This window comes from Ovis canadensis, chromosome 11 (assembly GCF_042477335.2).
Source record: "Ovis canadensis isolate MfBH-ARS-UI-01 breed Bighorn chromosome 11, ARS-UI_OviCan_v2, whole genome shotgun sequence".
In the NCBI taxonomy this organism is placed as follows: Eukaryota; Metazoa; Chordata; class Mammalia; order Artiodactyla; family Bovidae; genus Ovis; species Ovis canadensis.
Genome location: NC_091255.1, coordinates 33,931,481 through 33,952,586, shown reverse-complemented (window position 1 = coordinate 33,952,586; position 21,106 = coordinate 33,931,481). Strand labels below are relative to the sequence as shown.

General features: G+C 52.4%; 1 protein-coding gene across 1 annotated transcript in view; it reads right to left on the bottom strand.

The window, feature by feature from the left end:
- The window catches only part of PITPNM3 (PITPNM family member 3), a 94,085-nt gene that overhangs the window by 20,108 nt on the left and 52,871 nt on the right, over positions 1 to 21,106 (bottom strand). Inside the window, exons 5-9 of the mRNA XM_069603181.1 lie at positions 6,286 to 6,362; positions 5,472 to 5,707; positions 2,290 to 2,479; positions 1,779 to 1,901; positions 961 to 1,145 (exon numbers count right to left, since the gene is read on the bottom strand). Coding sequence (XP_069459282.1) covers positions 961 to 1,145; positions 1,779 to 1,901; positions 2,290 to 2,479; positions 5,472 to 5,707; positions 6,286 to 6,362 — 811 coding nt within the window. The remainder of the gene's footprint in view (positions 1 to 960; positions 1,146 to 1,778; positions 1,902 to 2,289; positions 2,480 to 5,471; positions 5,708 to 6,285; positions 6,363 to 21,106) is intronic.

Below are 21,106 nucleotides of genomic sequence, written 5' to 3'. Positions count from 1 at the left end.
AAAGGAATTAATACGCCAAAGTGTTAGCCCTGGTGAGAGGATACATTTTCCAAATGTTGTGATGACCTGGTGCTGCTTATCATTTGGGTAGAAAAGGAGGATGGGAGGAGAGAACTGAGGAGAAAGGGGAGAAGAAGAGAGGCATTTCTTCTCACTTGTACTTATATGTTCAATGCCCATATGAATCCTGAATGAATGGTTGGATGGCATCACTCAATGGACATGAGTTTGGGCAGACTCCAGGAGATGATGAAAGGCAGGGAAGCTTAGCACACTGCACAGCCCTTAGGGTCAGAAAGAGTTGGAAAGACTGAACAGCAACAGGTTCATTTAACCAGTGTCCATTAACATGCTCCTTCTAGAAAGTTAGAGGGTGGGCAGTTCCACGGAGGGACCTGGCTGGTCTTTGAATAAAAGTGCATTGCTTACGACAGAATCTAACACAACATTGTAAAGCAACTATACCTCAATTAAAAAAAAAAAGAGTACCGGTGCCAGGCGCTGGAAGACCCCAGCTCTTCAGTAACTGGTTGTGTGATCCATGGAAAGTTCCAGACCCACCTGGCCTTTGCTGGCCCATTTGAGAAATACCAAGAACACAATACTAAGAAATGCTAAGAAATACAAAACCCACCTACTACTGTTCTTTCACCAGATTCTTAAAACCATCAGTGAAGTAGGCTGGGCAGCATCTACCCTCTTGGTGAGACCAACTGTCCCATCTCTCTGCAAGTTGAGTGGGTGGGGTTGGCAGGCTCAGCATGCAGAGTCCCAGGCCTCTGTGCAGGGTCCATGGGGAGTGGCCTCAGTCTCAGCATTTCAGTGCTGGTCCCTGGGCCCCCCATAGAAAAACCTGGGGCCTGTGATGGGTCACAGGCCTCCCAGATGACGCTGGGCCGCGTCTCTGTTCCCCTGGACGCTCTGCTGGAAGGCGGCAGGGCAGGCACAAGGAGCGGCTACCTTGATAGGAAGGCGTGATGCTGGGTGACGGCCTCGCAGTCATAGGTGGATGAGTCGCTCTGCTTCCGAGGCAACGGCCGCTTGGGCTCTTCATCCTCCAAGGTGCTGGAGACATCGATGCTGCTCTTGCTGAGGCGCTTGCTGCCCGCAAGGCTGCACTCCTCCTCCACCACCACCGGGGCGTCCTTGGGGGCCGAGCAGAGGATAGGAGGGCACTGCGGTCACTCTGGGGCCCCAGGACAAATGAACCCCCTTCTCCTAAGATGCGAGAGGCAGTACTTCTTCCAAAAGGAGCATGGGAGCCGCAACACACACACCCACAAAAAAACGACAGGATTTTAGGCACCGGGGTGTCCCCTAAGTCCAAAGGGCTCACTGGAGGAACTTCCCTGACCTTCCAGTGGTTAAGACTCTGCGCTTCCACTGCAGGGAGCACCGGTTCGATCCCTGGTTAGGGAACTAAGATCCTACTGCCGCACAGCCAAAAAAACCCCAGCAAATTTCTTGAACTGAATTTAAAAAATGAAAATACAAAATATCAACTTTTTAAAATTATATAAAAAAAAAAAGGTCTCAGCGATCCAGTGGGACTCTGGAGAGCTCTCTGGGGACCTGCTGCTAAAAGAGCCTTCTCCGAGCTCCAGTTTCCTCACCTGTGATAGTAACCGCCCACCACTCCTGCAGGATTGTGAACACTTTGTAACCTGGATGTCACAGCACCAACCAGGGCTAACACTGCTCCCCCACAAGAGGCCCTGCTCCCCGGGGGGGGGCCTCCCAAGGACATCCCCTCCCCCACCCCACCATTTGGCCCGCACCTGGGTGCTGCTGAAGCTCCCCTTCCGGCTGCTGCTCCCAGGGCTGTCATCCGTGGGCCCCGCACTGTAGCAGATGGCATCGAAGGCCAGGAGGCCCCCTACACAGTCCCCGATGAGACTCACCTGCAGAAGGCAGAGCTGGGGCTGTGGGCCTGCCCACCGCCACCCCCTTGCCCCACACCCAGCCAGAGTGCACAGGGGAACAAGGAGCCTGTCCCGGGGAGGCACTGAGAGTCCCAACTTGGGGACGGGAGGGTCCACTTGAGGATGGGAACCAGGCTACAGTCAGGGTCAGACTTGGGTCACAGATCAGCATGGGCTGATAACCAGAGCTCAGGTGTTGGCCTCAGTTTTCCTATCTGTAAAATGAGGACAGACCCAAAGATCTCAAAAGCCTCTTAGGATGTCAGAAGCTAGGGCTGCACAGCAGCCTGATCTAGATCCTCCCGGCAGGTCCCAGCGTCTCTCCAGGCAGGGACCAGGTCAGGGAGGTGAGGGCAGGCTGTCCTACCTGCCCACTGAAGCCAATCCCATCGGGGGATTTGAGGAACTCCGCATACACCTGGTTGGCTCGCTCGATGACAGTGGCAACCGCATCCTGGTACTGTGGGGAGGAGATGGCCAACAGGGGCAGGGCGGCCAGAGGGACGTGGTCCTGGCTGTTGCTGAGACAGCCCACGTCGTGGCTGAATGGGTTCAGGCTGCAGACAGGAGGCCAAGGTAAGTCCACCTGGGACCAGGCAGGAGGGTGGGCTTGAGTTGTGGACGGGGCGAAGGAGAGCACACACTGACCAGAAATTGGGCCCTGGGGTCAGGGGCTGTTGAGGAGGACCCAGGCAGGAGACGAAGCACCAGCAATGTATCCCAGGGTGGGGGGAGTGGCTAGCCTGTGAGGACTCCCCTGTGTGTCCATCCCATGCCAGCCATCATGTGGCCCCTGGAGTCTCCACGACAGCAGGGCTCTCTGCCCTTTTCTTTGCAACCTCAAAGGACACATCAGTTATGGAGGAGGCAACTGGTGTGGCTCAGAATGGGGGTATGTCAGGACTTCCTGTGGTCCATTGGTTAAGACTTCATGCTTTCACTGCAGAGTTTAATCCCAGGTGGGGAACTAAGATCCCATATCCATGCATGCTAAGCTGGTTCAGGCGTGTCCGACTCTTTGCGACCCTATGGTCTGTAGCCTGCCAGGCTTCTCTGTCCATGGGATTCTCCGGGCAAGAATACTGGAGTGGGTTGTCATGCCCTCCTCTAGGGGATCTTCCCCAACCAGGAATCGAACCCACATCTCTTGTGTCTCCTGCACTGGCAGATGGGTTCTTTACCACTAGTGCCACCTGGCAGCCAAAAGGGGGTGGGAACATGTCATCATGGCAGACTTCCTGGAGGAGGTGAGGTTTGATCTAGACTCAAGAGAGTCTTTAAGGAAGCTAGAAAGAGGAGAGAGGGTGTGCCAGGCATAGGGCTCACACACCAGCCATGCGGCTGCATGTATGTATCATGTCTGTCTTTCTGAGGAGGGGATCCAGAGCCTTCATGGGCTTTGCAGAAAGGTCTGTGACCTCAGAAAGGACTGAGAGAAACTGTCCTGCAGCATCCCCCAACAAGTGGACAGACTGTCGGCTCCTGCATGGGCTCCCTCACTTCTCTGCCCCCCTCTCTCTGGGCAGCTCAGCTTCATCTGGGACCAGCTCCCAGTGGCCCGTGCCTGCCTACACCCTCACCCATCCTGCCTCTGTCCCCAGGGGCATTGGGCCCAGCTGGCTGGGAGGTTCAGCAGAGGGGGGAACTGTACACCCCCTCCCCAGAGCCTGCCCTTCCCCCAGAGTCCAAGCTCAGGCTGACCCAGGACCCAACACTGATCCCAGTGGGAATCTGACGGAAACGGCGGAAGGTGACAGGGCTCAGGGCACCCTGGGCAGGTGACAAAGATCCCCTGCTGCACAAGGCCAGCCTGACAGCCATTCCTCATCTCCAAAAAAACACAAATTAGAGGAAACAGCCCTCAATTGCAGCCGGAGAGATTTTAATTATCTGAGAAAGAGCTCCCTCCCAGCAGTGATTAGGGCTGATTGATGGCCCAGGCAAGATGCTGCCTGGGGGAGCACTGGGCTCCCACTTGCTGGCCCCTCCAGTGTCCATGGGCCATTTGTCTTCCTGGGGATCGAGCCTGGACTGGGTGGCCCAGCTCTGGAGGTCAGATATCCTGGGGGTGAGGGGGTTGCTGGGGGACTGAGATTGATTATGAAGGAACACAATTAACTCCAACTGTTGGAGTGTGACAGACAGAGCCTTCATTCAGCTCAGCTTCCCAAACCCGCTGCAGAGCCAAAGCCCAGAGGGAGTCAGGATGCAGATTCCAGGGCTCCTCCCCTCCGGATTCAGACGCCCCAGGGGGAGGCCTACCGCCTAGCAGTTTAACAAAAATCACACCCGGGATCTGGGCCATTAACCACGTTGGGGAAATACATTTTCCTTCCTGAGCTAATCTCCTTCCTTCCAGCTCTGATAGAGATCTGCCCAGCCCGTGTTCTGGGAACACAGATGAATCTCGAAGACAGAGGAGACTTTCCTTTCTCTCTCAGAGGGGACATATGAGACCCCTGCACGTGCTCCCCGTGCTCCCACTCGCCAACCAGAGGAGCTGAGCCCCTCACCTTACAGCCACACTTGACACAGAGCCCCTTCTCCATCTCCCTAGGGAGATGGCACCAGGCTGGGGGGCCCTTTCTACCCTCCCCAAGGGGGCTCCTCTTTGCAGAGGCTGTGAAAGGAGGTAAAGGCCCCGGGTTTCTCAGTCTGTCCTGCAGAGTTTCCAGGGCAGGTTTGGATGAGGGGCCTAGGCCCTGAGAGGGCCTCACTTCCAGCCGGTGGGCTTCCCTTCTCCCGCCCCGACCCACTGTCCGCCAATGGACAGCGCTCCAACGAGGATGGTGACGCAAGTCACAGCCAATCCCTGTGCCCTGCCATGTGCTTCATACATACCAGCACACAGAATTCTCACAAAAACTCTAAGACGTGTTTGATATACCGTGATCATCCCCACTTTACAGATGAGGAAACAGACAGGGAGAGGTTGAACAACCTCCTGCCCTTCCCACCCCACTCCCCACTCCACCCCCAACCCCGGTCTCACAGCTGGAACTCAAGCTCAGGATGACTGAAGAGCCCATGCCCCTCACCAGGTTACGCTACTCTCAAAGCACACTCAAAAATCACCTCCTCCAGGAAGCCTCCCTGGCCTTCTCTCTGAGTGTCCACAACGCCATGTGCCACCTCCATCAGGGCATACATCTCTACTGGCTCTGACTGTGTGGCTCAAGAGTGGGGCTGTCCGGCTTTGACTCCTGGGTCCCTGCGTAACCCTGGAGGAAACTGCTTAACTTCTCAATGCCTCAGCTTCATTATCTGGGCCAAAAAGACCAGGGCCTGCTGAGCACAGCAAGGGAGTCTGAGCTATCTATGGCGGGGCACCAGCGCCACCCAGCCCCAGGCAGAAGAGAATTCGGTGCGTGGTAATCCCCTTAGATTCTTGCTGATCACTCTCCTCCGGTGATGCTAGTGGTCAGTCAGGATCTGATATCCCAGGGAGGCCTTGGCAGGCACCCACCTGCCCATGTGGCTGGGGTAGCCCCTCTGCTTAGGCACCCCCCACCCGGCCCAGCCAGCCAGAACAAGCAGAAAGGAACTCACTTGGAGACAAGCGAGAAAGCCTCCGAGCAGATGGCGGGACAGGGGACGAACTTGACGAGGATGTGGCCCAGGGCTGCAGGGAAGTGGGCGCGCGTGACCTTCTCCAGCACAGAGCTGAAGGTATGGATGTCAGCCACCTTGCAGGATGGGTCCCCCAAGCCCGTGTCCAGGACATTCCCCCCGTGCAGCACCAGCAGGAGGACGTGTGTCTTACAGGAGCGCTGCGGGCAGCCTTCCTGAGGGGGACATCAATCAGGATAGAGAGAGAGACAGGCGGTGGGGTGGGGTGGGGTGGGGAGGGAAGGCAGGGGGCACACAGAGAATCACACACACAGGGGACTCTGATGGCACCTCCTGTGTGTTCAGAGGGAGGGGCATGGGCTGCCAGGAAGGCAAGCCCCTCCACGTCAGCGTGGGATGAGTCCCAAAAGGCTCTTCTTATATGTATGGGGGCTGGAGGCCCAAAGAAGTACAGTGTGTGTTTGGTCACTCAATCGTATCCGACTCTTTTGCGACCCCATGGACTGTACCCACCAGACTCCTCTGTGCATGGGATTCTCCAGGCAAGAATACTGGCATGGATTGCCATTTCCTTCTCCAGGGGATCTTCCCAACCCAGAGATCAAAAACCTTTCTCCTGCACTGGCAGGTGGCTTCTTTACCAGGGAAGCCCAGAGAGGGACAGAGACCAGCACCAGGTCACACAGAAAGTCCAGTGAGGAGCTGGGTGAAGACCGGCTGGCCTGTCTACCGGCTAGGGACTCTTCCTAGCTTTCTGACCCCAGAGGCGGCCCAGACATCCCCAGAAACCCACCTCATTGTCTTCATGGATCTCAATGCTTCCTTGGGCTGGGAACCTCTGTCTTCTCAAGGAAACCCGGTACAATTCTCCTGTAGGGCGGGGAATGGAGGACTCAGCATCTCCAGGCCCCCCTCGCAGAGCCTGGACACTCCCCTGAGCCCTGGCTGGCCCATGGCCTGGGCTCCCAGGAGAACTGGAACGATAGCATCCAGAGCTTGGGAGGGCCACGCCACCCAGTCCCCACTTCCTACATCAAAACAAGCTAAAACCTCTCTCCTCCTCGGAAGGGGAGGCCGGCAGGGAGGCCGGACATGATGAGGTCCCTGAGGCCAGGAGGGCTGTCCCAGAAGGGAATTCTCCGCTCTTTCTTCCTCCCCAGTAACTTCAGCAGCAGGATGAGTGTCATCTCGTGACTCCCAGATACGGATGGAAACTCGGACCAAGCATTGTCTGAAAATAACTGGGGATGCTGGATAAAACACTTTTTAAACATCTGGTTGAAGCTCTCAAAGTGACTGCAAAGCCTTAAATGATGGGACCCTGGTCCTGGGGAGGTGGAGCCTCCAAGAGGCAAAGCCAGCATCTAGGACCAGACGTGCTGTCACCCACGAGCTTCGGGGCCACCACTGCCAAGAATCTTTCCTTGCTTCTCTCAGCAGCCACCTCCTCCTCCAGGAAGCACTTCTGAGCATCCAGCACTGCCTGAGCTCCTGTTCCTCTACGTACGTGCAGGATTCTTTACACGAGAGCTGTGGACCAAATCTGGCCCACCGTCTGTTTTTGTAAATAAAGTTTTATTGGGACACAGCCAGCTCTTTCATTTATGTATTGTCTGTGGCTGCCTGTGCCACAGTGGCAGAGTGAACTGGTCATCACAGAGTCCTTACAGTCGGCAGAGGATTATCTGACCCCTTATGGAACAGTTTGTCTGACCTAACACTCACATTTCTGAAAGCCACTGTGCTGGATGTTAAGGTATAGAGAGGCCTTTAATACATCCAATGGCCCCCTCACGGCCCACCTAGTGATGCCAGCCATGGGGAAATCCACACCGCCTCTCCTTTCTCCCCATGAGAAGGGTACTGTTTCCTCTGTGTGGTTGAACCACATGGTTGGACTGTGAGCCACTTGTTTGCCTCCAATGACTGGGAACTCACTCACTGCTAAAGCAGCGGGTTTTAGACCGGATGGCCCTCTCTCCTTCCCACTCCACCCCCACCCCCTGTTGTGAGACTTCAGCACCCACTAGGAGTCATGTCTGGAGAGCAGCCTTCCCAGGGGCTTTGCGGGCAACCTTCTGGTGGGTGGGGGTGAGAGCCCTGGCCAACACATTTCTGAGTCAACAACATCTCAGCCGCTTCTGGCCCCAGGGGAGGGCGTTCTGCAAAGAATTCCAAGTGAGAAGCTTTGCTTAGTTGGGAAGTGCATTTCTGAAATATTGTGTCCTCAAGGACACAACTCTGGTCTAAGGGTAACTGCTTTATGAGCTTGGAGCTGCTGCCCAAACAGACAGGAAATCGTTTCCCCGATGATGGAGGGGGTTGCCTTGAAGGAGGAAGGAAAAAAAACTTGTTTTGAGGCTGGACTCTGCCCAGCACTTACTCACGCTCCTTCAGTGGCTCAGGCTCTTCTGCCTTACTTCTAACATCCTGTAGACCTTGCCCTGGGCTTGGCTAAAAGAGGCCTGCACCCCGTCTTCAGGACAGGATCATAATAAAAGACACCAGTAAAGGGCGCATTTTTACTGAGCACTTATTATGTTCCAGGCATTATGAGCTTTACAGGTACCATCTCATATAGCCTCCACAGTTAGCCTCTGAGCTGTGGTCCTCTTCTTATTAGCCCCATTTTACAGATAAGAAGACTGAGGCTCCACCAACCAAGATCACTTGCCCCAAACCACACAACTAATTAAGACTGAGAGAGCTGCCCCTCACTTAGTGGAAGACAATGCTTGACAACGTGGTTCCCTTCCCATCCCCCTGACCTCCACAGGAACTTCCCAAGAGGCAGTATGACAATCTCCTTTCTCCAGGAGAAAAAAACAGGAGCACAAAATGATAAGTGACACCTTGAAGACTGATGTCCCCAAGACCTCTTCCCCCTGCACTTGAAACAGTCTGCTAGTGGGAAACCCCAGGAAGGGACGCTGACTGTCACTTCCCTGGGATGAAGCGACCATGCTTCGTAGTCCATGCATCCTCGTGTGTGCAGCTCTGGGGCAGCTGGACCAGGAGGAATGAGCCTGACAGAGCTGAGGTCATGGGCGGGAAGCCTGGAAGACCCCTCACTTCTGGGGCTGGGAGAGACCTAGTTGGGACCGTGGACTTTGGAGCCAGAATGCCTGAATACTAATGTAGGCTCTTTTTTTTTTTTTTTCAATTTATTTATTTTTTTGGCTGCACCAGATCTTTGATGCAGCATGCAGGCTTCTCTTATGAAATGTGGGCTCTAGAGCTCACAGGTTCAATAGTTGCGGTACTGGGGCCAAGTTGCCCCACAGTACATAGGATCTGGGTTCCTTGACCAGCGATTGAACCCACGTCCCCTTCATTGGAAGGTGGATTCTTAACCATTGGACCACAAGGGAAGTCCCCAGATGTAGATTCTTACCAGGTGTGAGTTCTGTGCCTCAGTTTCCTCATCTGGAATATGGGCATAATAATAGAAGCTACCTTATAGAGTGGATGATCAGGATAAAGGAACCCAAAGTGCTTAGGACAGGACCTGGAACATGGTAAGTGCTATATAAGTGTTAGTAGTTGTTTGTTGTTATTATTACTATGATCCAGGGTGCATCGGGGTGGGTGGGTGGGGCAAAGAGCCAGGGCCACAGCTGACACAATGGGGCCAGAAGCTGATGGGGACATCACCACCTCCACACTCCTGCCCTGCCCCCAAGTCCCTCCCTGAGACCTGGCAGGCTCCCCAGCCTCACTGGGCTGGATGCCTGCTTGCAGTGTGATTACAGAATTAAATACTGTGATTGCCACAAATTACCATGGCGAGGCTATAAATAAGTTGCAGGGAAGATGTGAGGGTCCTGCCATCTCCTGGGCACCATGCCCTGCATTAGGTGGGGACCTCACCCTGTACCCTCACTGATTACACAGACTCAGAGGACCTGCATCCTCGATCTTCCTGTGGTCAGCTCCCTTGGGGCCCACATGATGCTCTGGGTATCAAACCGTGCTGAGTCCTGGATGCAAACAATGCTGAGGCAATTCCTGGCTCAGAGGAGACAAGAGACCAGCAGGGTTGCCCTCAGCATCCCTCAGCCCTTCTGTAGCTGAGGGGAAGAGTCTGACCCCCCAAGCTATTCGAAGACAGAGACTTGAATCCTTTTAATGCACAAAAGTCAGAGATACTTTGCTCTAGGAGAGGGGAGGAGGGTAGACTTCACCTGCCAGATCTGGATTTTGGCCCCTTGAGAGCTGACTAACAGGAGCAGAGTTTCCCCATCTCCAGTCTTAGAAGAGGCCTCTGTAGACAAATTGAAAGGCAGTTTAGTACCCATCTGCTGGTATCTTGCCCACAAGGGTTCTGCTCCTCTAAGAACCAGACATTCCTACTATAATGAGTGAGGCCACTGGCTCTGAATCACCCAAAGACACAGCTCTCACTCTTCCATGCCTTTGCTCATCCTGAACCCTCTGCCTGGTAAGGCCTTCCTCCTCTGCAGACCAGCAAACTCCTACCTAACCTCCAAGACCCTACTCAATTGTCACCACCTCTGGAAAGCTTTCTGAGAGCTACTCACAGAGGGTTATCTCACAGTGTGCCTGGTGGGGCCTGGCTTGTTGCTGTGAGCTTATTTGTCTATTGCCTCATAAGACTGTGGACCACTTGAGAGCAGGGCTTATCAGTGGTCAGGACCTAGCATGGCATTTTTGTGAAAATGTATTGCAAGTGAAGATCCCAGGGTGCACACGACCTGGGAGACATCTCTATGCTATCAGCCCCCGAGGAGAAATCAGGATCAAAGGAGCACCATCCACTGGGAGGGACATTCCTTGGAAGTCCCCAGAGGATGCTGTCAGGGAACTTCTGGGAATTCTAGAGCAGCCTGGCCTGGGCCTTATCACTCAGCCCCTAAAGGCTGCCCCAGAGCCTCCGGTGACAAGAGCTGGCAGCAGGGGTTCCTGGGTGGTGGGAAGCCACATGCCAGGGGCCCCAGGACTTCACTGTCAGGCTGCCTGTTTCTTCCCACTTCCTGTTCATTTCTGTTTGCAAGGCCTTACTCAGGCTGGGTCCCTGCCGTGCCCAGATTTGGGGCGGGGTGAGCCCACAGCTGTTTTTGTGACAACGTTTTGTGATGAGCTCTGAGGCGAGCCAGCTACTGACATGCCTGTGCTCGGCACCCCTGCCAGCACTGGCACCAGGACCAGAGGCCCACCCAGCTCACCATGGCTCCTCCTCCCAGTTGAAGAATAGAGGCTATTTTTGCTTAATCACAACCTTGGAAAGGCACAGATCGTGATCATCCCTTCTAATTACCAATGTGCCGCACTGCTCTCGAGACAAAAGCCAAGGTCATCACCCACACGCTCGGCACCCTAAGCAGAGTGTCACCCGGGTTGGCCGAAGACTCTGTCTCCATCTCTCTTGCCATCTGCCACCGGGGACCCACAAGGAGTAGACGCTGGCAGTGCCCCCATGCTAAAGCTGATCATTGAACTTTACCCTCCTTCGACCAGTGACAGTCTCCCTGTCCCTCTCTTAAGTCACGCCCCGGGATCAACTGAACAGGGCTAGACCCAGCTTGAGACCACATGGCACGTTCTAAGACATGTCTGCAGAAACACCTAATCCTTTAGAGCACGTTGAAGCACATGCATGGGCAAACACACACACACACACGTTTTTCTGGATGAGCCCAGTGGCTTGGCTGTCCCACTCTGATGTGGGAGACAGGAGCTAGATCCAGAAATGTCTGGGAATATCTAGAGCTTCATTCAGCAGCAAGGAGGGGGTTCAGACCACAACCCCAACCCGCCCTGCCCCCACCACAGAGAGACCCACATGGAGAAGGGCAAACACACAGGATATGGACATAGAGTTCTAGGATGGGAAATGTACACCCTAGTCAGAGAGTGATCTTGAGCACTCTCCCCACCACTGCCAAAGGAGAGGGTAGACAACATTCCCTCTTTTTTTTAAAGCTTTTTTTTTTTTTTGTAATGTGGACCATTAAAAAAATCTTTATTGAATTTTTTACAATATTGCTTCTTTTTTATGTTTTGGTTTTTGGCATATGAGGCATGTGGAATCTTAGCTCCCCGAGCAAGGATCAAACCCACACCACCTGCATTGGAAGTGAAGCCTTAACCACTGGACCAGCAGGGAAGTCCCCTGTGTCCCCTCTTAAAAGAGTCATGCAGTCGGAGATTCCATGAGTCCAAGCGTGCTGTGTGAGCTCAAGCATCCATGCCCAGCAGAATAATACCCTTGGACCCTAATGGGACCTGCAGGCAGGATGGGTGAGTTGCTTTGAGGGGCCTCAGAGGAAGGAAGAGGAACCAGAACATGGCAGGTGGCAGATGTCACCTGGATTTTCAAAGTGGTTGATTGCACCTAGGGAGTGTCATGTCAAATTCCAGACAAGATCTATTGCAAATTAAAAAAACAAGTGTTTGGGGGGCCATTAGAAAAGGAAGCAGTGGCCCCCAGAGTGCTGATAGGCTCACTTGGACCTCTCTGGCCAACCCCATCTCATTGCTTGTTGGGTGGGGTCACTGGACTGGGAACCCAAGCAAGCACCAAAGGCTTAGGGCATCTTGGGGAGGAGGGACTCTGACAGATGACAAAGGTCGGAACCTTCAGCTCTCAAAGCAGCTCAAGGAGTGTGGGTTTGTGAATGGGGCCAGGACACGGATGGGACACCGTGAAGCAGGGAAAAGAAGGAGACTTTGTAGGATAGTTTTAAAACTTTCTGAAACAGAGAAATCTTTTGTCCGGTGCAATTTTCTTTAGGAGGCCAGTTTGTAGAACATGTGAAAGTAGGCAGCTCTGGCTGAAGCAGGTTGGGGGGCCCAGAGCCCCACTTCCTTACTCCCCTCACCCTTGCTTTAGGCAACAACTGAGGGCTCCAGAGAACAATTAAAAAGCCACTGACCTTGTTCACCAGACAGACTTCAGGCCACCCTCCTCCTTGGTGCCCCAGTCCTGGGCTTTATGCAAAATAGCAATCTAAGTGGAGGGTGGGATGAAGGGTTAGAGGCCTGATAGTGGAAGAAAACAAAGAATGTTTATAAGTGGTTTTCTGTGGATGGTGGGACAATGTGTGATTTTTTTTAACTTTCTACTTTTCTCTGTTTTCCAATTTTCCTCTAGCAAACTCAATTCTTTCAGTTGAAAACTATTTATGAATACATGGAATGACTGCAGTACAAGTATGTGTCATATTTACAATAAGAACATTTTCAACACACTATCATACAACTCCTGATGCTACTAAATGCAAATACTACAGACAAGACAAAGTGAAGTGCTCTGCCCCCTGGAAGCTGAGAGTAAATGAGAGAACGCAAAAAAGGAAAAGAAATGTTATAGAAGGAAAGAACAAATGGGAAACCCGATGAGTGAGTCACCATCCTGCATTTGAGTTAAAAATTCAACTTGACATCAGTTGCCAATTCCTCTTCCATTGGTTATTGCCCAAACCTGTGTCAGGGCTGAAAGCACCAAGATGAATCAGATATACAGCAGATGACTATGAGGATCTCTTAGTACTTGAGGGTCACATGATCAAGGTCAGGTCACACAACGAAGATCTATGTCATGTGACCAAGCCCAGTCACATGATCAAAGGCTGCAAACAGTTGGAGCCAGGGTAATGGGACCCCCTAAAGATAGTCAGCCTCTGAGGCTGCACACACTAGAGACTTTGGAATGAGGAGGGGTCATCCCTGTTTTGTCCCTGCAGCTCAGGCCACTTTGAGGACATGTCTGGAACCCAATAACTGGGAAGGAAAGTTAAGGAATGAAGCCCGGCCTGGGGAAGAACAGGCTCCATAGGACACAGTCGCAGCCTGCAAATCCCAGCTGAGCTGCGTTTGGGTCATGGAAGCAAAGGTGTGGGATGAATGGGGGTGGGGATAGTTTCTGGAGAGTTCCAAATCAGCACAACTAAGGACATGTTTAACAGTTCAAGAGTGACCCGTGCTGGCCCAAGGGCAGGATGCTCTCTGCTCTTCAGGAGGTTGTACAAGTAAGGGTGTAAGTGGTTACTCAGCAGGGGTGCTGGCAAGGACTGTTCATCTAGGAGTGGGGATCTAGAGGATGGGTTCCCTCCTGTGACTCCTCAACCCTTTCAGGGTCAGAAGCCCATCAAGTCAGCCTGGATTCATCTGGAGAATGAGGCCAAACCTCCAGGGATACTGGTCTCCACTAAGGCCTGACCCTCGCTAGGGTCTGGGTCCCAGATCCTAACTCTTGAAAACACACTTTTGGCCACTGCAAGGGAGCTTGGGGATAGCTCCGAGGAGCCACTCCCCTGGGGGAAACCAGTGTGGCCATCTTGAATCAGGCACAGGGAAGGTTTCAGACATACAACCTAAGAACGCTTCCTGCCACTACACAGTGATGCTAGAAGGGCTTGGCATCTTCCCTCCTGGGGACTCTCCTATAACAAACACAGTCTTCTTCAAATGTGTCTTAAGTTTCTAGTCCTCATTCAGGCAAACTTCACATTCAGCCTGAGGTGTTCTGCCCATTTTACAGGTGAGAAAACTGAGGTTCAGAGAGGTTAAGTGAAAGGGTACGGATATGAACTCAGGTCACCCAGCAAGGGCTCTTTCATCCTCTTGAATCATCACCCCCAAAGGTGGGGGTAAGAAAGGGGTGTTCTTGTCAGTCTTTTCAGTGCCTCCACATGGACTTCCCTGGTTGGTGCAGTGGATAGGAACTCACCTGCCAGTGAGGGGGACACAGGTACAATCCCCAATCCAAGAAGATTCCATATGCTGCTGAGCAATTAAGCCTGAAAGCCACAATTACTGAGCCTGTGCTCTAGAGCCCGTGCTGCACGACAAGAGAAGCCATCATAAAGAGACGCCTGTGCATCGCAATGAAGGATAGCCCCAGGACTTCCCTGCTGACCCAGCAGCTAAGACTCCATGCTCCCATTGCAGGAAGCCTGAGTTTGATCCCTGGTCAGGGGACTAGATCCCACATGCCACAGCTAAAATTGGAACAGCCAAATAAATAAATGAAAGAAGAGCCCTTGCTCACCACTGCTAGGGAAAGCCCACATGCAGCAATGAAGACCCAGCGCAATCAAAAATAATATAAATAAATAAAATGCTTAAATGCCTCCACACCACAGCCTGCCTGCAGAGCAATCCCTGGGAGGGAGGGAAAGAGAAGTGAGGCTGTGATTAGGAGCAGAAGCCTGCCTGAACTTTGGGGTCCTACTCTCTAAGGGACCTCCGTCAAGCTAGCCCTGGCCCTGCTTGGAAGTCAGCACACAAAGGAACCCAACAGCACACTCCTCCACGGTAATCCCTGCATATAGAGTGAAGTCAGAAAGAGAAAAACCAATATCACTCATTAATGCCTATATGTGGAGTCTAGAAAAAACGGTGCAGATGAGATTATTTACAAAACAGAATAGAGACGCGGAAGTAGAGAACAAACATATGTATTCCAAGGAGGGAAAGAAAGGGGCGGGATGAGTTACGAGATTGGGGTCGACACGTACACACTATGGTGCACGCACGCGTGTTCAGATGCTTCAGTCGTGTCTGACTCTTTGCGAAGCTGTGGACTGTAGCCCGTCAGGCTCCTCTGTTCATGGGGTTCTCCAGGCAAAAATACTGCACTGGGTAGCCATGCACTCCTCCAAGAGATCTTCCTGACCCAGGGATCGAAACCATATCCCTTGCAACTCCTGCATTGCAGGCAGATTCTTTACCACTGAGCCACGGGGGAAGCCCCACACACTATTGGTTTATGTATAAAATGGATAACTAATGAGAGCCAACTGCATCGCTCAGGGACCTCTACTCAGTTCTCTGTAGTGATCCAAATGGGAAGGAAATCCAAAAGAGAAGGGATATATGTACGTAGAGCTGATTCACTTTGTTGTACAACAGAAACTAACACAGCGTTGCAGAGCAACTGTACTCCAGTAAAAATTAATTTAAAAAGAAAAGAAATTGCTCTAAAATGCCTCTTTCTCACTTCTCAGATGAACAGTTATCAACACCCAGTCACCCACCAGGGTGTGGTAAATCAGTCCCTCCTCCTTCATTGCTGGTGAAATCGAAAACCAGATCAACCTCTGTGGAAGTCAGTGTGGCAAGATCATTCCAGACACAGAATGCCCTTGATCCAGCAATTCCAAGTCCATGTGCAAGGTGACGTGAGTACAACACTAACCATCATCACAGTCTTTATGGTACGGACAAGAGACAGAAAGCAACCTCTGTGGAAATTCCCTGATGGTCCAGTAGGTTAGGGCTCCACACTTCCATTGCAGGGGGTGTGAGTTAGATCCCTGATCGGGAAACTAAGATCACACAAGCCACGTAGCTCAGCCAAAAAAAAAAGAAGGAGAAACAAGAAAAGAAGGAAAGCAACCTGTGTGCCCACCAACAGGGGCCTGGTTCAATAAAGCAGGCCACAGTGAAATATGCACCCTTTGCAAAGAAGGATGCTCCCTCGATGTATTCAGTAGTCAAATACTCCCAATACGTTATCATTTGAGAAAAGTAAGGTGCAGACTGGAAAGCACCGGATGCTACCATCTGTGTGGGGTATATATAAAGATATATATAAATGAATATTCATGGAGATGCCCATGTATGCAGAGAATATCTCTGGAATGTTCTAGAAGAACCTAGTCACAATCGTGGCTTCTGGAAAAAGGGAACCACCCTCATTACCTTCGTCCCTTTAGAATTTTCTATTTTATACCATGTCCGTGTGCTATCTACTCTAGAGACATATTAAAAATAAGAATGTTTTCAAAGGGCATGGAGCCGGGTATTTTTTTTTTTTTATTCTGAGATACCAATTTGTATGTCCTCCCCATTTCAGCTTCTTTGCCTCTGGGGAGCTTTGTGGCAGAGCTTCCCGGCTCTTGTTTCCAAAAGCCCTTTTGTTCTCAGAAGAAAGGGATTTGAGGAGACAGAGGTTCCTCGAGACTAAAAAGAGGTCACCAACCCCTGCCCCAGGCTGAGGGGAGAAGGCAGACCTAGCAGGGGTGCCCCCCAACTCGGGGACTGTTGCAAGTCCAGGAAGGTAGAAGATGATCTGAGGGAGGTCTGACTGCCCTGTGCCCCAAGCAGCCTGGCCCCTAAGCCAGGAGCCACAGACCAGGACACAGGGGGCTGGGGCTTGGAGCCCCCAGAGGCCGTGAGTGTGGACAGAGAGGTCCCGGCACACACACGTGTGCCCACACAGTGTTCCCCTACTAGGGTGGTGGGGAAGAGCCCCGGGGGCCTTGGAACCAGGGCAGGAAGAGGAGGAAAAGGGAAACCCCTGGAATCACAGAGTAGGGCTGTCTCACCAGTCCAGCTGGGTGGGTCTGCAGAGTCAAAATTACAAAGTGGCTTCTAGAAAAACAAAGAAACATCCCTGTCCTGATACTGAAACAGCTTTTTGAAAAAATAAAGGAAGGGGTGGTTCTTTCACAAGAAAGTCAGTGGACGGTGCAGTATGGGCTCCAAGTTCCCCTCCAGCTTCCCGCTCCCCACTCCCCATGAGGCTCCCTCCCGCCAGATCACCACAGGCCAGCCCTCCACGGCCCCTCTCCTCAAGGCCAGGCTCTGCGGGGTTGGGGGTGAAGACTCTCCACACAGTGACCTTCAGGGCTGGGAGAGGCCCAGGGCATCGTCCTCTGGCCCGTGGGTTTCCTCAACCAAAGGATGAAGTCCCGCCCACTAGACTCTCCTCCAGTCACGCTGCTTAAGGGCCTTCCTTTTCCTGCTGGAAATCCCCAACAGAATCATGACTAGACTCTAACTGCCCTACAGAAATCTTGTCGCGTCAGCCCCCACTGTCCTCTCCTGGCTTCCCCCATCCTGACCACAGCCTGTGTGGTCCCCCTGCAGGCCCCAATCTCCACCTACCTCTCCACCACTCATCTCAGGCTCCCTGAGCTCAACCACGGCAGCCTTTTGACTGTTTTCAAGCATCTCCTGCCCCTCTCGCCACAGGGCCTTTGCACATCCTGTTCTCTGTGTCTGGACTCGACCTCTCACCCTCTATGCCTAGATAACCCCCCTACAGAAACCTCAGTGTTCCCTCCTCCTGGGTGTCTTTCCTTCTCACTCTCTTCCTCCCAAAAGCACCACGGCTTTCTGTTTCCTGGGACTAATCCTTATACTTTCAGTTTTGTGGTTATTTCACTTGTCTTTCCCTCCTCCAACACCCAGCAGACTGTAAGGTCCTTCAAGGCTGGAACTGGGTTTGTTTCTGTGCCATTTTATCCCCAGAGACTATTAAGGTCCTGGCATATAAAAGAGGCTCATTAAATATTTTTCAAACAAGCAGATGAATGAACTAATCATTTGTTCCCGTTTTGTGCCCCTCTGTGTGTCAGAGGCTGCACACGTCCAGGCAAAGCAGACGCAGCACACGGACACTCGCGTAAATGACTGCACTGATGCTTTGACACACACAGTGGTGCACACTCACAAATGCACAGGCACACATTCCCCTGCGTGCGCGCACACACACACACACACACACACACACAGAGGAATGGACCATGCCAAGCATCGGCTTACGCACACGCACGCAAGAAAAGTGCTCCCAAGGCGGACGTCTGCCACCCTGAGCTCATTAAAGCCGGCTAAATATAGCCCGTCTGCAGCTGTGCTCAGCAAGCTGCCCACACAGGCCAGGAAAAGATACCAGTTACCAGGCAGAGAGTGGGGAGGCCAGCCATGGGCCTGGGGCTTCATGCCCCACACCTATGTGGGGCTTCCGGGGGTGCCAAGGGGATGAGGGTACGCAGGATGGGTAGCCCTTTGGTGGCTGGTCTGGACGTTCAGAGCTGCTCCTTTAGTCCCTGATCCCGGCAGTGGGAGGTGAAGTCAAACCACGTCCCCATGACAGTATGGTCATCTTCCCCCTCTCCCTTTCTGGGATAACCTATGGGCTCTTCTGACAGTTATTGGGGTCAAGAAGTCAAGGCCAGCCCAGAATCTGGGACTGGAGCCAGGACACCACCTGGGAGACACTGGGACTTTGTCGGTGCCTTGGGTAGAGGCTTGGTCAGGATGAAGATCAAGGGATGGTCTGGGACCAGGACTGGGACTCAGTCGGGACCACTGTTGCAGTCCACTGAGTTCAGAGATCCGCTACTCACCTCGCTCTGACAAGCAGGCATGGCCATGGGCAGACCCACCCCACGCCCTGGGCACTGCCTGCTGCCCTACACTGGCCCCGGGAAAGCCATTTGATGACCACAAGTGCAGGTCACATGAGCAGGTCACACTGTATTCCACACAGACTGGGTCCAACTCCAAGGGCACAGTAGGAGGTCCTCCTGTCTGCCTGGCCCCTCCTCCCACCCGCACAGGTGCAGATGAGAGAGAGGAAGTCCCTCCAACTTGCACTTTTCTGTGCATGTCCTGGACTGCAGTTTTTGGGGGGTGTTCATGGAACTGGCTCTTGGAAAGGGTGACTGTGTGACACAGGGGACAGTGGGGCACTTCTCCCAGTACCTGGGGTGACCGGAAAGGGGAAAAATAGGAAAATGGGAGCTCAGACCAGACATGAGACTAAGCTCTGGAGAGAGAGGAGTGAAGAGATCTGGGTTTGAGAACCTTCGGTGGAAGGTTGTCTACCCCTGAGCCTGGCAGGCTACAGTTCATAGGGTCACAAAGAGTTGGACACGGCTAAAGGGACTTAGCATGCATGCATTCATCTTCTCAGTGTGACACAGTTGTGATGACTGCAGCCCTTCCCAGCATGCAGGTGTTCGTGAAGATCCATGTAGAGTGCCCAGTGCCTTGTGAAGCTGCTGAGAGGGCAAGGGAGGGGGGATGGAGAGAGTGACGCGGCCATGGGTCTCCTGGGAGTCATGCTCCCCCCTGGAGTGGGACCTGGTGGGCAGGGCAAGGAGAGTTACTACACCCACCAAACCAATGGCTGCACCCCCAGCCTCCTCTGTGGTGACGGTAGGTTCCAGCAGCAAGTGGGTAGACCCGCTCCCTGATCCAAACAGCTGTGAATGGAGTAGAGAGCAGAGGCCAAGAGGACTGGGTCCTGAGGGAATCACTCTGGAAGCCCAAGTCCTTCCTAGCATCTCTTGCTAGCATCTGCTACCATCCTCTCCAGGGGGCTGGATGCACTGCTCCAGCTTTCCTTCTAGCTTAAGAGAAAACTGTGCTTGGAGCTCCTTTTAGAAGTCAGTGTGGAAAGGAAAGGGAAAGCAAGGTGGGCAGCAAGGTCATGCCGAGGAAAGTCTCATCCTTTACTGGAGAGGAATCATGAAAGGGTGTCAGACTTGAGGACAAGTCTGCCACCTGTGAAGGTCTCTCTGACACTCTGGAGGAAGAATCAAAGTGGGAGAGACCAGAGGCAGGGAGGCCAGCATGGGGGGTTGGATTTGTCCAGGATAGAGACGACGGTGGCTTCAACTGGAGAAGGGATGGGGAGCAGAGCAGGCCCATTCCCCAAACTCTTCTCAGTCTCTACGGCCAGCTCAGGAGGGCTCCCTGGGGACTCAGACTGTGACAGCGACGGCGGCGCCGGCCACGGGACCAGTAGAGCATGGAAAACACCAAACTCCAAAGAGGCTGAGACGCAGCTCCTACACCTACACCAGGTGTCGTAACCTCATCCCAAAGCCAATAGTAAGTGAGAAGCAGGAAACGCTCCCTATGTGTGGGGTGCAGACCCTGACAACCACGTGTGTGACCGCTATGCCCGCGGTCACTCTCGAAGTAAAGCAGACATTATGATCACCTTTCCACAGCTGAGTAAACCGAGGCCCGGAAATGTTAGGTAACTTGCCCAAAGCAGCACAGAGAGCAAATGAAGCAACTGGGCTTCAAACCCACGTCTGATACCTTTAAAGCTCAGTCGCACAAGTCCCAGGATTTTCAGGGCAATTTGCACCACCTCCCACCTTGTTTTTAGTGACGTTTTGAAAAACCAAATGTAAAACGTAAATAAGATAATATACACAGAAGTATAACATAAATGGTAGAGTAAACATCAGGCATCGCCATTGTTCTGTTTCTATTCAGGGTCACAGACATTTATTTTTCTGCAAATCACCATCAACCACCACCACTATTTCATAAAAGGAAAGGTGTCTGAAAGCCACAATGCGCAGACAGGACAAAATTATGGAATGAAAATCCTGTTCTTGCAACTGAATAGGTTCAACATCACAATAAACACATTACAGAACTGTCATTTTGTCTCATTGTCAAAAATGTTAGGTTTGTGCTTGGGAATTACTGCCCTCAATGACCATTTCAGCTCTGAAATCCTTCCATGCATCTATAGTTATTATTTACTAAACAAGAATATGCTTTAGGAGCAGACGTGGATGACAACCTTCAGCAATATCATTCTGACTAAAATCTATAACCATGGCATAAAAAAAAAAAATGGCTTTGCCTCTCCTTAAACACACATTTTTCCAACCAAGTCCAGAAGACACCAAACGTCTGATCAGTATATTTGTGTCTGTGCAGAACAGATCTGTGGTTGGCATCGTGGAGACAGCCCCACGGCAGGTGGCCATGTTTTTTCCCTTTGAGGATGCTGTGGTTTTTCCTCCCAGAGGCTCAGAAGGAGTGATCTGGGCTCAGTTTCTCTCTCACATTCCTGATGAACATGATTAATCCTTTGCTTTTATCTTATG